The 15726-nt window shown below is 38.3% G+C and overlaps 1 protein-coding gene across 9 annotated transcripts in view; it reads left to right on the forward strand.

Moving 5' to 3' along the window:
- Positions 1 to 1539: 1539 nt before the first annotated feature.
- The window catches only part of grin1a (glutamate receptor, ionotropic, N-methyl D-aspartate 1a), a 41687-nt gene continuing 27500 nt past the window's right edge, over positions 1540 to 15726 (forward strand). For 2 of the 9 annotated variants that reach the window (XM_065244022.1, XM_065244020.1), the window contains exons 1-8: positions 1548 to 2269; positions 5707 to 5841; positions 5949 to 6125; positions 10145 to 10204; positions 10939 to 11036; positions 13044 to 13165; positions 15130 to 15304; positions 15501 to 15645. In XM_065244022.1, coding sequence (XP_065100094.1) covers positions 2021 to 2269; positions 5707 to 5841; positions 5949 to 6125; positions 10145 to 10204; positions 10939 to 11036; positions 13044 to 13165; positions 15130 to 15304; positions 15501 to 15645 — 1161 coding nt within the window. In that variant the 5' untranslated portion in view covers positions 1548 to 2020. Of the gene's footprint in view, positions 2270 to 5706; positions 5842 to 5948; positions 6126 to 10144; positions 10205 to 10938; positions 11037 to 13043; positions 13166 to 15129; positions 15305 to 15500; positions 15646 to 15726 lie in introns of all 9 variants that reach the window. The other 7 variants (XM_065244019.1, XM_065244015.1, XM_065244016.2 and 4 more) reach the window with 7 other exon arrangements.

Consider the following 15726-nt stretch of genomic DNA (forward strand, 5'->3'; position numbering starts at 1 on the left):
CACATCCCAAAGATGCTCTATTGGGTTGAGATCTGGTGACTGTGGGGGCCATTTTAGTACAGTGATAGCATTGTCATTGTCAACCAATCTGAAATGATTTGAGCTTTTTGACATGGTGCTTTATCCTGCTCTTAGTAGCCATCAAAGGATGGGTTCATGGTGGTCATAAACGGATGGACAATGGCAGAAACAATGCTCAGGTAGGCTGTGGCATTAAAACTATGCCCAATTGGCACTAAGGGGCCTAAAGTTTGCCAAGAAAACATCCCCCACACCATTACACCACCAGCCTGCACAGTGGTAACAAGGCATGATGGATCCATGTTCTCATTCTGTTTACTCCAAATTCTGACTCTGAATGTCTCAACAGAAATCGAGACTCATCAGACCAGGCAACATTTTTCCAGTCTTCCACTGTCCAATTTTGGTGAACTCGTGCAAATTGTAGTTTAGATGAGTGGTACCCGGTGGGGTCTTCTGCTGTTGTAGCCCATCCGCCTCAAGGTTGTGCGTGTTGTGGCTTCACAAATGCTTTGTTGCATACCTCGATTGTAACGAGTGGTTATTTCAGTCAAATTGCACTTCTATCTGCTTGAATCAGCCCATTCTCCTCTGACCAATAGCATCAACAAGGCATTTTCGCCCACAGGACTGCCGCATACTGGATGTTTTTCCCTTTTCACACCATTCTTTGTAAACCGTAGAAATGGTTGTGGGTGAAAATCCCAGTAACTGAGCAGATTGTGAAATACTCAGACCGGTCCGTCTGGCATCAACAACCATGCCAAGCTCACAATTTCTTAAATCACCTTTCTATCCAATTCTGACATTCAGTTTGGAGTTCAGGAGATTGTCTTGACCAGGACCACACCCCTTAATGCATTGAAGCAACTGCCATGTGATTGGTTGATTAGATAAATGCATTAATGAGAAATTGAACGGGTGTTCCTATCCTTTAGGTGAGTGTATATAACTTCAAGTAATTGATATATACATAATTTTTTAATGTATAGGCTACATGTGTGTGTGTATTTGAATATTTTATATGCAATTTTTATGCGATTAATCATGGTTAATCACTTAATTGTTTATTATACCATATAATTATTTGGTTCCCCAAAGAACCTTTTAGTTAGGAACCATTTCTTTCTTACATTTGTTGTAAAACATTTCCTGTACTAAGAACATTTTATACAACATAAAGGTTTTGTGGATGTTAAAGGTTTATAATTAGGCCTGTTTTATATTAATACATGTTTCTGGGCCTCTCTTCCATCTGTCTTTTCTAAACACTTTTTTTGGAAAATGTGTAAAGAAATAACTCACTGTTTCACTTTGCCAGAACCCATTACGGCCCCCCACTCCCCTGGAATTATAAACACTCAAATTAATTTGCAAATGGTCATGCACTTTGCCGTCAAAAGCATATGCTTTGTATTTGTGCTCATTTTGTATAATTTTGTATATCCTTTTATTTAAACAGCTCCATTCCTTTCTCTGGCTGTAAAGCAATTATAAGCTCCCTTTGAATTCAACGCGTGGATGCTTTCTAACAGTGTAGCGTTATAATTCGAGCTGAACGCCAACGCGCAAAACCGAAGGAGTTGCGGGGGCGCGCGCCGAAGAGCGAGCACAGCTGTCAGCACCAAGGACAGCGCTCAGCCGCGAGCGTCGCATCGCCTCTCAAGCAGAACAACAGCCGACGGACAGAGAGTCGGACGATACGCGACACGCCACACATTTTTCCTGTCGGGTTTCATGCGTTATGCGTCAAGCTTACTATATAGGGAAAAACTGGTGCAATGAATGCAGGGGTCTCTGTGTACAGAACCGGTGACCATGTACACATCGCCGCAGTGAATTTGGCACTTGGGATTTTTTCATCCTAAGATATTGGCACACTGGACGCTGGGTTTAGTCTTTTAAAATTACGTGAGGTGCTATCCGAGGGTGCATCTCTACGACCCTCCAGTAGCACTAAATAGAGGAACGCCGGTGCGCGTTTGTTGCCGTGCGCACGATGCGTCTTCTTCTGTTGGCCGCGTTTGTTGTCTCCTCGTGCGTGCGAGGCGGCTGTGAGCCCAAGATTGTGAACATCGGAGCCGTCCTGAGCCAAAAGAGATACGAGCAGGTGTTTAAAGATGCCGTTACCCAGGCGAACCAGGTGTACGGGAGGGAAAAATTCAAGTTGACCGCCATCTCTGTCACTCACAAAGCCAACGCGATTCAGATGGCGCTGTCGGTCTGTGAAGATCTTATTTCCAGTCAGGTGAGATTTTAGTGTTTAAATTTCGCCCTGGTATATTTTAACATTTATAGATTATGTGTGAGCGTGTTCAGGTGACCTAAAAAGTTTCATAAGAACCAAACAGATGTCAGTAACAAAGTGATTTATTTGACGTTTTAAATGGCATAAGCATTAATGCATGATATCGTATAATATCAATTAAAAACCGCATTTTTAGGGCAAGTATAACATCCAAAATGTACGTTTTTGCATCATAAATAATAAAAGCTATTATGAGTAAATTAAATTAATTTGAGCATTTCACGTGATATAGCATGGTATTGCATGATATACATTATATCATTATCTTATTAAATGTATGCATTTGACAAATACTTTTATCCAAAGCGACTTGCAGGGCATTACAAGGTGTACATTTTATTAGAGGATTCGAACCCATGACATTTGTGTTGCAAATAGAATGCTATACATGTCAAACATAATATCAATTCATGTATCAGACATACCAGCTAAAATATACAGTGGGAATACCTATTATCTGAAATTCCTATACAGTTTTTTTTACAATATAGAGCATTGCTGTACCGTAAAATCATGAGTGAACAGATAAAAAGGTCCCTGTACAAGTCACTTTGGATAAAACAGTATGCCAAATGCATAAATGTAAACACCCCTGCACAGGCTTGGAAATTGATGTGTGATAGATTTGTTTAGATGTCTAAGTTGGATAGCATAAGTAATTATTCATACACGTCGATAGACTATCAGTGTGAAGAAAGGTTAACTTACTGCGGCTGACCCCTCAGGGCTTTGATGTGAGGTATGAGAGAGATATTATGAAACAGGCCGGGGGCAGCAGCTGCGAAATATGAGGTGACGCACCAACAAATTAAAGATTTTTATGGCAAACTAGTTTCTGTTTTTACTGAGCGGCCTGTGATGGACAAAAATAGTTAGGTAGTCAGCATGGCATCATTATCAGAAGTGATTTGTTTGTGGGAGGAATCCATTATCAAAATGCCTATAGGGACAGGCAGATAGATAGATAGATAGATAGATAGATAGATAGATAGATAGATAGATAGATAGATAGATAGATAGATAGATAGATAGATAGATAGATAGATAGATAGATAGATAGAGAGGCACTTTTTATAAACCACTGCCTCACTCTCGGGAGTAATTCATCTTGAGAAAGCTTTTCTTCATTAAAAGCCTGCACACGCAGAAAGCACATTAAGTGTTTTAGTGCATTGTGATGTCATTACAGACTGCTGAGGTAGTAGTCTATATAAGCGCTGAACGTGAATAAGATCCCGCTGTCTCATTCTCATTCTCTTGCACACTTTCTTGGTAAAACCGTTGGCCTCCTGTGCCTTACTAAATAATTAACCTTAGATAAATGTGGAGCGTTAGGTTCTGTAGCTCTTCAGTTGAATATCAGGATTATTGCTAAATGAATTACCGTGTATCACTTTTTGGCTCACTAATGTTTCTGCCCACTCTAAAGGGAGACGTTGTGTGACAGATGGAGTCCGTGCCGGAAGGCATTGCTGGATTGAGATCCCTGATTCAAGCCCAACCATACGGGCTGTCAGCATTCAAAGCTATCAGAGCCACATGGTTTTGCCAAACGTTGTTTTTTTGTCTTATGATTGTTTTTCCTTCTGAATACAGCATATTTTTTGAAAGCAAAAACATTGTCTGAATCATTCTGCATCCATCCATCCATCTATACAGGTATCAACCTATCTCTCTCTATTTTTCTCCCTCTCTTTCTCATTCGTCTGTCTGTTTTGTTTATTGTTTAAATTAAAAGGAATATATTTTTAACAAAATTAACTCTTTCACCGCCAGCGTTTTTAAAAAAAGTTGCCAGCCAGTGCCAGCGTTTTTCATGATTTTCACCAAAGTTTAATGCCTTCCAGAAAATGTTCTTCTTTAAATAAATAAACATACAATATACCAAATGAAAGAACAGACCCTCTGCTTTCAAACAAAAAAAAAACGTTTCATCCTACCTTTAGTGGTTCTTTTGCAATCAGCTTTTGAATATGGGTAGGTTTTTGCAAAAACACCATATTTTGAGCAAAAAGCAAAAATAATTCCATTTTTATGACGGACTTTTCATAGAGATCCCATCCAGAGCGATCTTTAAAACAGACACGGACATGCAGCAGCTTGCCATAGGGCAATACTTCCGGTTTTAAAAAGTTGCGGAAGGGCGCCACCTGGTGGATAATAGCGGTATTGCGGAAAGACGGAAAATCTCGTCATTGGCGGGGAAGCGTTTTCTCTTAATTGACGAGATATCTCGTCAATGGCGGGGAAAGAGTTAAACACACACTTTGCCATGGTTACAAATGCTCACACAATGTCCATAAACTTTTTAAAAGGGACACTCCACTTTTTTTGAAAATATACTCATTATCCAGCTAGAGTTAAACGTTTGATTTTTACCGTTTTGGAATCCATTCAGCTGATCTCCGGGTCTGGCGTTAGCACTTTTAGCATAGCTTAGCACAATCCATAGAATCTGATTAGACCATTAGCATCACGCAAAAAAAAGAACCAAAGAGTTATATTAAGATATTTTTCCTATTTAAGACTTGACTCTTTTGTAGTTACATCGTGTACTATGACCGACAGATTCAATTAAAAGTTGCAATTTTTCTAGGCAGATATATGACTAGGAACTCTACTCTCATTCTGGCGTAATAATCTAGGACTTTGCTGCCGTAACATGGCTGCAAGAGGCGTAATGATATAACGCAGTGCCTGAAAATAGTCCCCTGTCATTGAAAGTTACTAAGGGGATTATTTTTGGCTGCTGTGTAATATCATTGCGCCTCCTGTAGCCATGTTACGGCAGCAAAGTCCTTGATTATTACGCCAGTTTGAGAGTATAGTTCCTAGCCATATCTGCCGTGAAAAATCGCAACTTTTAATTTTCTTTCTGTCTTAGTACACGATGTAACTACAAAAGAGTCAAGTTTTAAATAGGAAAAGTATAGAAACTCTTTCTTTATTCTTTTACCGCAATGCTAATGGTCTAATCAGATTCAATGGATTATGCTAAGCTATGCTAAAAGTGGTACCGCCAGACCCAGAGATCAGCTGAATGGATTCCAAAAAATGTTAAATCTAGGTGAGCTGAAAAATTAGCATATTTTCAAAAAAGGTGGAGTGTCCCTTTAACTTGCTGTATTATGTTAACACAGGACAAACCATACATTTTTATGTGTGAAAGACTGGTCGCACTTTGTTTTTCTTGCTCCCTCGAGTCCAACCAAAGACCCTTCATCATCGATCAGTTTAAATGTTAGTGCGTCTGACCGTGAAGTGATTTATAGGTCTCGTCAAGGATCTCCTCTATAGCTCAAGCACTTCACTCGGCTGTGATCTAGCCTTGACAGCAGCTAGTTGGTTTAAAACCAGTTCTCTGATCTTGTTTGTAGGTGTATGCCATCCTGGTAAGCCATCCACCACAGTCTAATGACCATCTCACTCCCACACCGGTCTCATACACCGCAGGATTTTATCGGATTCCTGTAGTAGGGCTCACCACCAGGATGTCCATTTATTCAGACAAGGTGAGCGATAGGAGAGATTAAATAAAGCTGTACCTATATAAATTTGGTACCAGTTTGAGGTACTAATATGCACTCTTTGGTACCAAAACACTATACTCTTCTTGCAGAGCATCCATCTCTCTTTCCTGCGTACAGTACCGCCGTACTCTCACCAGGCCCATGTGTGGTTTGACATGATGCGCGAGTTTCGCTGGAATCACATCATTTTAATCGTCAGTGACGACCATGAAGGCAGAGCCGCGCAGAAGAGATTAGAAACTCTGCTGGAGGAGAGAGAAACCAAGGTAAGATAATGGCAGGTTTCCCAGAATCCACTTGTGCGCGGGTTTGTATGTACATGCAGGTAACGTGAGGGTCTTCAATGTACGTAAATGTTTTTTGTCACATGTACACGTCTTTCATATCATGTTTTAAATGTTGGCTAACATTCTAAAACCAGAGTCTAACGTGGTCTGATTTGACTTAAAGTGCGTTATCTGGCCATTTCATGTTGCTTTCTGCCATAGTCGAAAACTCCTGTGTCTATCTTCAACGGGAGCAAAATGAAAACCTTAACCTGGGGCATTGCAAAGCATCAGTGACTTTTTAGGAATAATGGTCAGGCATGTTTATGCCCTGGAGCCATATGAGTTTTGGCAATGCAGATCTGTCCTCCTCCTATGAGCTGGTTTAGAGTGGTGATAAGTATAGTGGGAATTTTGATCTCGCAGAGGTTGAGCTCAGTATCCTAAGGGATGACGGCTAAATCGCCATCCCAAATCCCCTCTGCTTAGCACCGAGGTAATTATTGTTGCCCTCTTTGCTGTGAGAGATTATTAACAGTGAAACTATTTCAGTATGGTGTGAATTGAGTAACATACCCAGAGAGGCTTCTATTTAATGGATCTATCTATCTATCTATCTATCTATCTATCTATCTATCTATCTATCTATCTATCTATCTATCTATCTATCTATCTATCTATCTATCTATCTGTATCTATCTGTATCTATCTATCTGAATCTATCTATCTATCTATCTATCTATCTATCTATCTATCTATCTATCTATCTATCTATCTATCTATCTATCTATCTATCTATCTATCTATCTATCTATCTATCTATCTATCTATCTATCTATCTATCTATCTATCTGAATCTATCTATCTATCTATCTATCTGAATCTATCTATCTATCTATCTGAATCTATCTATCTATCTATCTGAATCTATCTGAATCTATCTGAATCTATCTATCTGAATCTATCTATCTATCTTTCTATCTATCTATCTATCTATCTATCTATCTATCTATCTATCTATCTATCTATCTATCTATCTATCTATCTATCTATCTATCTATCTATCTATCTATCTATCTATCTATCTGAATCTATCTATCTATCTGAATCTATCTATCTATCTGAATCTATCTATCTATCTATCTATCTATCTATCTATCTATCTATCTATCTATCTATCTATCTATCTATCTATCTATCTATCTATCTATCTATCTATCTATCTATCTATCTATCTGTATCTATCTATCTGAATCTATCTATCTGAATCTATCTACCGAATCTATCTATCTGAATCTATCTATCTATCTGTATCTATCTATCTATCTATCTGTATCTATCTCTCTATCTGTATCTATCTATCTATCTGTATCTATCTATCTATCTGTATCTATCTATCTATCTGTATCTATCTATCTGAATCTATCTTTCTGAATCTATCTATCTATCTGAATCTATCTATCGAATCTATCTATCTGAATCTATCTATCTGAATCTGTCTGTCTGTCTGTCTGTATCTATCTCTATCTATCTGAATCTATCTTTCTGAATCTATCTATCTGAATCTATGTGGCATTGACAGTAGCTAGTACAGTTTTTGTGTAGAGCATTGCGTTAACAAACACAAAAGGTTATGGGTTCGATTCCCAAGGAACATGCATACTGATGGCTTTGATGCACTGTAAGTTGCTTTGGATAAAAGGGTCTGACAAATGCGAAGATGTTGTAAACCTGGATGTCCCGAAGGGTGCTCAAAGAAAACTAGCTGAGCTGTTAGTTTCTCTGATAAATGATGAGACAGTATTATGAAGTAGGCTATTGAAATTTAATGATACATTTTTAAAAATACATTTTTAGGCTTTCATTTTGCTTCCTTTTCATTTTTAGGTACTCTATTGGTTTTTACCATGACATTTATAGGTTCGCTTTCCGCTTTAATGCCTTTGTAAAGCACTTTGAATCTAATTTTGTATGAAACATGCCATTAAAAAAACCTTTCCCGAGTTTTATTAATGTTATTGAGAAATCATTGATTGAACATCTGTGCATTTAATCATTTCATGTATTTCATATTACTGACAGAATATGTCACATCTGAGAGCCTCCATTAAAAACTGGTGTAAAGGTAATTGTTTAGACAAAATGTTATGCTCACTCACTTTTCAAATTGCTTTGAATAAAAGCGTCTGCTAAATGAATGAAAGCAAATGTAAATGTTCATAAAAGGTTCCTTTCCCTCTTTTAAGAAAAATCAGAGCAGCTGCTAGAATTATTTTAATTATCTTACTTTTTTTTTTTAAATAAATAAATAGCCTCAATGGACTCAAAACTAATTTTAGATATAACAGTGATTTATTTTCTATTATTTTATGAACTCCTTAAATTATAAAATTTAGGGCCAGATTTACTAAACAGGGCAAATTAGCATGATAGAGCAATTTCAATAAAGCGCCAATTGGAGTGGAAATTTCTGCGGGTGATTTATTGACAAAGCACATGTTAAAGAACACAAGCCCAAAAATCTCATTTCCATAATGACCAACTCAATCTATAAAGAGCAGCGCTAATTAGCGTAGGGGTTAAGACATGCTTTCCATAAGTTAAATTAATGGCGCAAATGCTAGTAAATCAAAAGCGCAAATTCCGTGATTCATTTAAATATTCTCCTTCCATAAATTTTGTGTCTGAAAGGAAAAAACTAAATCGCAGTGTCGCCAAAGCTGTTTTTTTTATTACGCATCTTTGGTAAATCCTAACAGTTGTTTATTAACGCCAAAAGATGGTTTGTGTTGATGCAAGCTGTTAGCAAATCTGGCCCTTTGTGTCTAAACCTGGCAGCCATTTTGTGGTGCTTACATGTAATATGAAGTTCACGTCTGTCATCTAATTTTTTGTTATTTGACATTGCAATTGTATTTATATGTATTACGTATTATAATTCAACCACTTCTTATCACACAAAATTGTTGCTCCTGCTTCATAAAAAAAATTATAATCTAATGCATGTTTTCAATCTTATAATTAAGTGATGATAATTGTAAACATCCGATGTACACAATGCTTTGTAAAACAATATACTTTGATAGTAAATAGAGTATTTATATTCATAAGAGAGAAATAAAATCAAGGCTAGCGTGTCTGAATTACTGAAAAGGTCAACAAATTGATCTGTGTCCGCATAACAGCACTTGAATTTCAAATTATTTTCGCATGCTGTACTGCACCGTGTCTATTTTGGTTCACTACACACCAAGGATTATGTTCATATTGCTTTAGCTATCATTTTACTGGAGTGTCCGTTGTAGTTTTCATTCACAACACAGCAGGGATTATGACTGCGGCATAGAGTTTGCTTGGGAAGGTCTTATATTCGTCTTCCTAATTTTGTGTGCGGTGCTTAAATGAGCAAATGACGTGCATATGGGTCATGCATCATTTCAGAGGCGCAATGCAAACGTGTCTAACCTATTGCACCATTAGGATGATGTGCAGGGGAAGATTATTTATATCTCTGCGAAATGGCATCAGGGTTTCACCCCCGAGACCACTGCCCTCAAAAAAGAGCAGACGAGGAGAATTCAAGATGGTGCAGATAAAAAAACCAACCCATCATCCTCGGCTTTTGGCTCTTTTGTATGCATTAAGCAACATTTGATTAATATTGAGTGATTTGTTATCGGAGTAGTCTATCATCTGTATTGAATTTTAAATAACATCACATACATAATTTAGTAGGTGCGCATGCTACTGCAAGTAGCTGATGAAAAGCACCACTTAGTTTGTGAATGTAGCAAAACGGACTCTATCGATTGTAATGCGATGAGGGTTGTTGCATTTTGTTGGCCTTGTTAAAGTCTGGAAGATCCGGTCCTTGATGTTTTTTGCAAGCCCCAGTGTTAAAGATTCCGATTCGGAGCAGGAAAGTGAAATTTTTTTGTTTGCTTTACTGTCCACCATTCTCAACTGTTTATAATATTCTTCTGTGTCTGCATATTTTCTCTGTGCACATTACTCATCAGAATAAAAAAAGGAACTATGAAAACCAAGATCAACTGTATGACAGCAAAAGAGGACCTAAGGTATATTTGCATGGTCAATGCACGCCGCCCTCCAAAATCTCTGAACGTAGCTACTAGAACCAGCCCAGCCAGTCACCGGCCAACCCAGAAATGCCCTTCTCTTGGTAGCACGTGTTTTTTCCTTTTTATGATTTAAATGAAGAATGGATTTCTTTTGAATAATTCTTATTATTTCCGTTTCAAGAAATATCTATAAAAACGCTCCGCTTCTTTCATCACCATTTTTTCCTTTTCAATAAAGGATGATGATGCATGATTCAAGTCCAAAAAAAAAAAAAAAAAAAAATGCAAGCCCATACCTTTGTGGAGATCCGATTGGGACAACACTCTCCGAATCTATTATCCTCTTGCAGCATTCCCTCGTTAATTCTTTTTCTCGACTGTTTCTTTGGGGAAATTGCGCCCCTTCACCTATCACTCCCCTTCCACCTGGTTTTAGTTTCCGGTTGCATCGGTCTCACCCCTGTGACCTAACATGCACGTCCTTCTCTGGAGCCTTGATAACCTTCAGTTTGCATGCGACAATGCAGATTTTTGGCTTTTCAAGCTTTTTAATTCTTTTATTTTTGTTTTTTATTTGAGCCAGTTTCCCTGGAACTCTATAATTTACCCCATTTTCAGCCCCTAAAGAAATAACAGGCACGGCCAAACCAACCAAAAGTGCTAGATGAGGCACCATGGTTCAGTTATGGGAGTAAATAGCCTCTTTGAATGATTGTGTACCCCAACCTCAGGCCGAGAAAGTGCTTCAGTTCAACCAGGAGACTAACTTGACTGCTCTGCTCTTGGAGGCCAAAGAGCTGGAAGCCCGAGTGATCATTTTGTCTGCCAGGTAAGAGGTCCTTTACATCTATTCCCATTATGAGATTTAATACAATGCTAAATTAATTTATTAGACCACCACCCAATGTTAGGTTTGTGCCACAGCTTCCTTAAACTAACAGTATTGGTGATTACCAAATAATTTTTTTACACTGTCAGAAAAATGGTCCTTAGCCGTCACTGGGCTGGTACCCTTTCAAAAAGTACACCTTTGTACCCAAGGAGTTCCTTTTGGTTAGATATGGGTACCAAAGAGTACAGTACATACACCAAAGAGTACATACATAATACCTCTAAGGTACATATTGTAAATACTAAATGTATACATATCTGTACTTCCTGGGACATATTAGGACATTTTTAAAGGTACTGCTCCAGGGACAGCTTGGTACTATTTTTTTATTTTACTGATAATAATGTATATCTTGTAATGCCCTGTAAGACGCTTTGGATAAAATCCAGACTGATCTCACGGAAAGTCGTGTTATAGTCACGAACAATTTGATTAATTTATTAAGGGTTCCCACACCTTAGTTAACTTCAAATTCAAGGACCTATCAAGGGCTTTCCAGGTCCAATACCCTTAAATTCAAGCACTAAATTTGGGGACAAAAAAGTGAGAGCAATGTTACATCATGTTACCTTTTAAGATACATTGTTACAGTTTCCTTTTGGTTGAGGACGCCTGCTTTGGGGACGCCTCCAGGGGTAAGTGCATCTGAATGTGTATATCAAATTCAACCAATGGGGAGGCTTAACGACAAAGACAAGGTGACGCGGAAGCCAGGAAGTATATCGCTATCTGAAATATTGCCAAAGACACGTCACAGAGACGCAGGAAATATGGCAAGGGAGATGCAGCGTCTCGTTCCCTTCTCAGGGAACAACAGTTACATACGTAACCAGAGACATTTTCATGTGTCAAACACAATATTTTTAAATGGCTAAAAAAATGAGAAAACAATACATAAAATGACCACGGGACACGGCACGAAAAACTATTTATAGAAATTTGTGCAAGTGACACGAAAAAGATATTCATGCTCAAGGCACATAAAAAAGCGAAATTTCTATGGACACGAATAAATTAATCTCATTTTTCATGACTATAACACGACTTTCCGTGAGATCATGTTGATAAAAGCGTCCACCAAACGCATAAAAATGAATACATAGCACATATATGGAGCATTTCTGATAAATGTATATTTTAAAGGTGACAAAGAATGAGTGAACGGAGTATTTATCCTTGTTCTGTGATGTGACATGTAGACAAAAAATGTTTTGTTTGGGTCTGTAATGCCTTAGAAGCTTCCTAAAAACCTCTCTCAGATAGCTCCTATAGGGTGAGTGATTTTAAACAAGTGGTTTTGCACCTATTTGGCTCCCCCTACTGGCTTAACTTGCAATCTCATTACTGATTGGCTGACTTTGCTGCCACTCAAAAAATTTAGCCAATTATTTTAAAGTGGAGGGGCAGTGAGATGCCTGTGATGTCATAAGCATCAGTTTTTCAGATTGGGCCGTTTTATGACTGGCATTTCTAAAAGAGGAATTTCTATGAGACTGAGATGTTTAGCATGTCTAGCACTTTTTGTATGTTTGTGAATGCGGGTAGACTACCATTTTTCAACAAAGACAAGGTAAAAATGGTTTTTCATTCTCTGTCCCCTTTAAAGTGCTTTTGTAACTCCACAGGTTTGATCCCAAGGAACCCACGTAGGCTACTGATAAATAATGTATAGACTGAATGCATAAAAGTAAATATTCACAGTATTGAAGTGTACTATCAGTCCATAATCCATCCTTGCTAAAATCTCCAATAAACCGCTTCATTAAGCTGCACTTCACCTTTCACTGTTTAATTACCTGCAAATGAGAATCACAATGAGTCATCTAGATATTTGTAGTTCTTGCCATTTGGAAAACCATAACACCTAAACAAACCAAGAGGGATTTACAGAATAATTGCATGCTTGAATGATCAGTAGTTGTAAGCCTGTCTGTCTGCCTTCAGTGAGGAAGACGCAGCCGCCGTGTACAAAACAGCGCGCTTCCTCAACATGACAGGCTCAGGCTACGTGTGGCTGGTCGGGGAGCGAGAGATGTCCGGTAAAGCTTTGAGCGAGGCTCCTGACGGTACGTACAGCAAACCTGGCACAACTGACACAACTTTAAATAGATTATAAATGTTAGACATGTTTTGCTGAAACACATTACAAAGACTGATTTGTAGAGTTATCGTTAAACAGTTTTTCCACATTTTTGTGTTAAGGATTATTTGGGCGGGGCTAACGCGGTGGCTCGATGATGCACTGGAGGCACCAAGCATGGTCCCGCCCCTAACACAATCACAAGCATCCATTCAGCTAATAACTGTATGAAAGTTTAGATAGACTATAGCTGCTTTCCTATGAGTGGGCGGGGTTTCAGAGCCGACAGCGCACACGCCCCCAGCGTTTAAGAGCAGAAAATACTGCCTGTTTTTACAAGATTTTGATAACTTATTTTAATTATTACATGTTTTTAATCATTCAAATTTGGCTGGATGGTTAATATCATATTGTTGCTGTCACAAACTGAGAACATGTACTTTAATGTATGTGGGTTAACCTATAGAATGTTGTTTTTACCAGTGGCGGCCGGTGACTTATTTTTTCGAGGGCTCTCAATGCAAAGTTCGTCACAACGTATATGTAGCCCGTCATGTGTGTGGTTCATCATTTCAAAATATGTGGTCCACGCGTCAAGTGATCCTATGTGCATCACATGTCGTGTCAAAATAAGTGCCTGCTGCAGATGCGTTTAAAGGGTTTATGTAAAAGAGACGCTCGCGTTTGCCAGATACTCGCATAATCTCATGCATAATCAGAGTTTAATGTTAAGGGAGTGTCATGCGTGTATTTTGTGAACGTGTGCGTCTCTTTTATCATAAATGGTTTTGACGCGTGTGCAGCAGGCACTTATTTTGACAAAACACGTGATGCGCATGGTTCACATGATGCAACGAACACATATTTCAAAAACGTAAGCAACACACGACACTCCAAACACATATTTTTAATTTGTGCCCCTCGGATGAGCAGTCACGAGCCACCACTAGTGTTCATTATATTAATAGTTTAGCTGTCATATATATTTTTTAAAAGAGTGTATTGTCAACCCTCTCTTTAATGGAATTCTGGTCTATAAGTGATCTTTTATGTCACTTTACAAGTGCGCATTTTGTACACATTTGCCATTTGATAAATCCGATGTTCACTTTGTACCTGGTATTGGTTTCTTGTCTGTGTTAAACAATGTGGAGACACAGTAAATCTCTGGAAAGAAAGTTGCTTTTTAAACCCTGTTCCAATAAGAAAAAACATTTTTCTGCCCTTGCATTTATGTATGAAGTATCAAAATTTGGATATTTTCACATCTATGGATTCACATCAATTACTTTATAGTGGCAATAAAAATGAATGGCAACTCAAGAAACTAACGAGTGAAGAAAAACACTGAACACTGACGATGTAACTAATAAACTCAATGGCGAAAGTGTAACATAGATTTCATTTTTTTTTTACTGTTTTTAAGCATCTCTTTAGCAAATCAAGGTTTATTTATTCACTGCCAAAGTTTTCATTTATGCTTCACAGGTTTGCATTTGTCATTCTGGCACAAACCACTCATGTGGGCGAGTTTAACCGTGCTTTACTTTCATTGGCTAGTGAGATGTGTTTCATTAGTTAAACAAGACCACAGTTTCTGGTGTAGGTGATGCTAGTTTGCTCAGTTTAGTAAATCTAAAGCTTAAGCTTATCAAAGCTTAAGCATACCCACATGCTGATTATGGCCATAATTTGTATATAGTGGATGCTTGCATTTGGATTCATCATGGTTGCATCACATTTAAAAACCACTCATAGACTAAATGTAAAAGCTCTCATTTGAGCATTGTGTGGTCATCTAATAAAAACTGTAATATTACTTTTTCTTTCCATTTAAAAACATAATTTAACATTATTAGAGAAGGGAAACGTTTATGCATTAGAAAGGGTTTTTAAATGTCAAGAGGGAAACCAGACCGCTCACCTCATAATTTTACATCATCCACACAGGGCTCATCGGCCTCCAGCTCATCAACGGCAAGAATGAGTCTGCGCACATCAGCGACGCCGTTGCCGTCGTGGCCCAATCCATCCAAGAGCTCTTTGAGAAAGAGAACATCACCGAACCCCCGAGGGGCTGCGTGGGCAACACCAACATCTGGAAGACCGGGCCGCTTTTTAAAAGGTCAGGTCTCGCAAACAGACCAATTTAATTTAATTTTGTGTGATTTGTTGTTTTAGTCTCAACATCCTGCTTGGGGAAACATCTGCATGGTTCTTTGATGGATTTGGACAGCCATAGTCAATGCTCACTGTGATGTGCTGTCATAACATGATTTGTCATTACCATGCATGGGTTCACCGTTGGCTGTGTTCCACAGGGTATTGATGTCGTCAAAGTACCCGGACGGTCTGACGGGTCGTGTTGAGTTTAACGACGATGGCGACAGAAAATACGCTCATTACAGCATCCTAAACTACCAGAAGAGTAGACTGATTCAAGTCGGCATTTACAATGGGACACAGGTATGAGCCATGTAATTCAATTCCTGCATTACCAACTAATTTTATAGAAACCTTAGAGTAATAGATTTTAATTTTATGCAA

The sequence above is a fragment of the Paramisgurnus dabryanus genome, chromosome 18 (assembly GCF_030506205.2).
Source record: "Paramisgurnus dabryanus chromosome 18, PD_genome_1.1, whole genome shotgun sequence".
NCBI lineage: Eukaryota > Metazoa > Chordata > Actinopteri > Cypriniformes > Cobitidae > Paramisgurnus > Paramisgurnus dabryanus.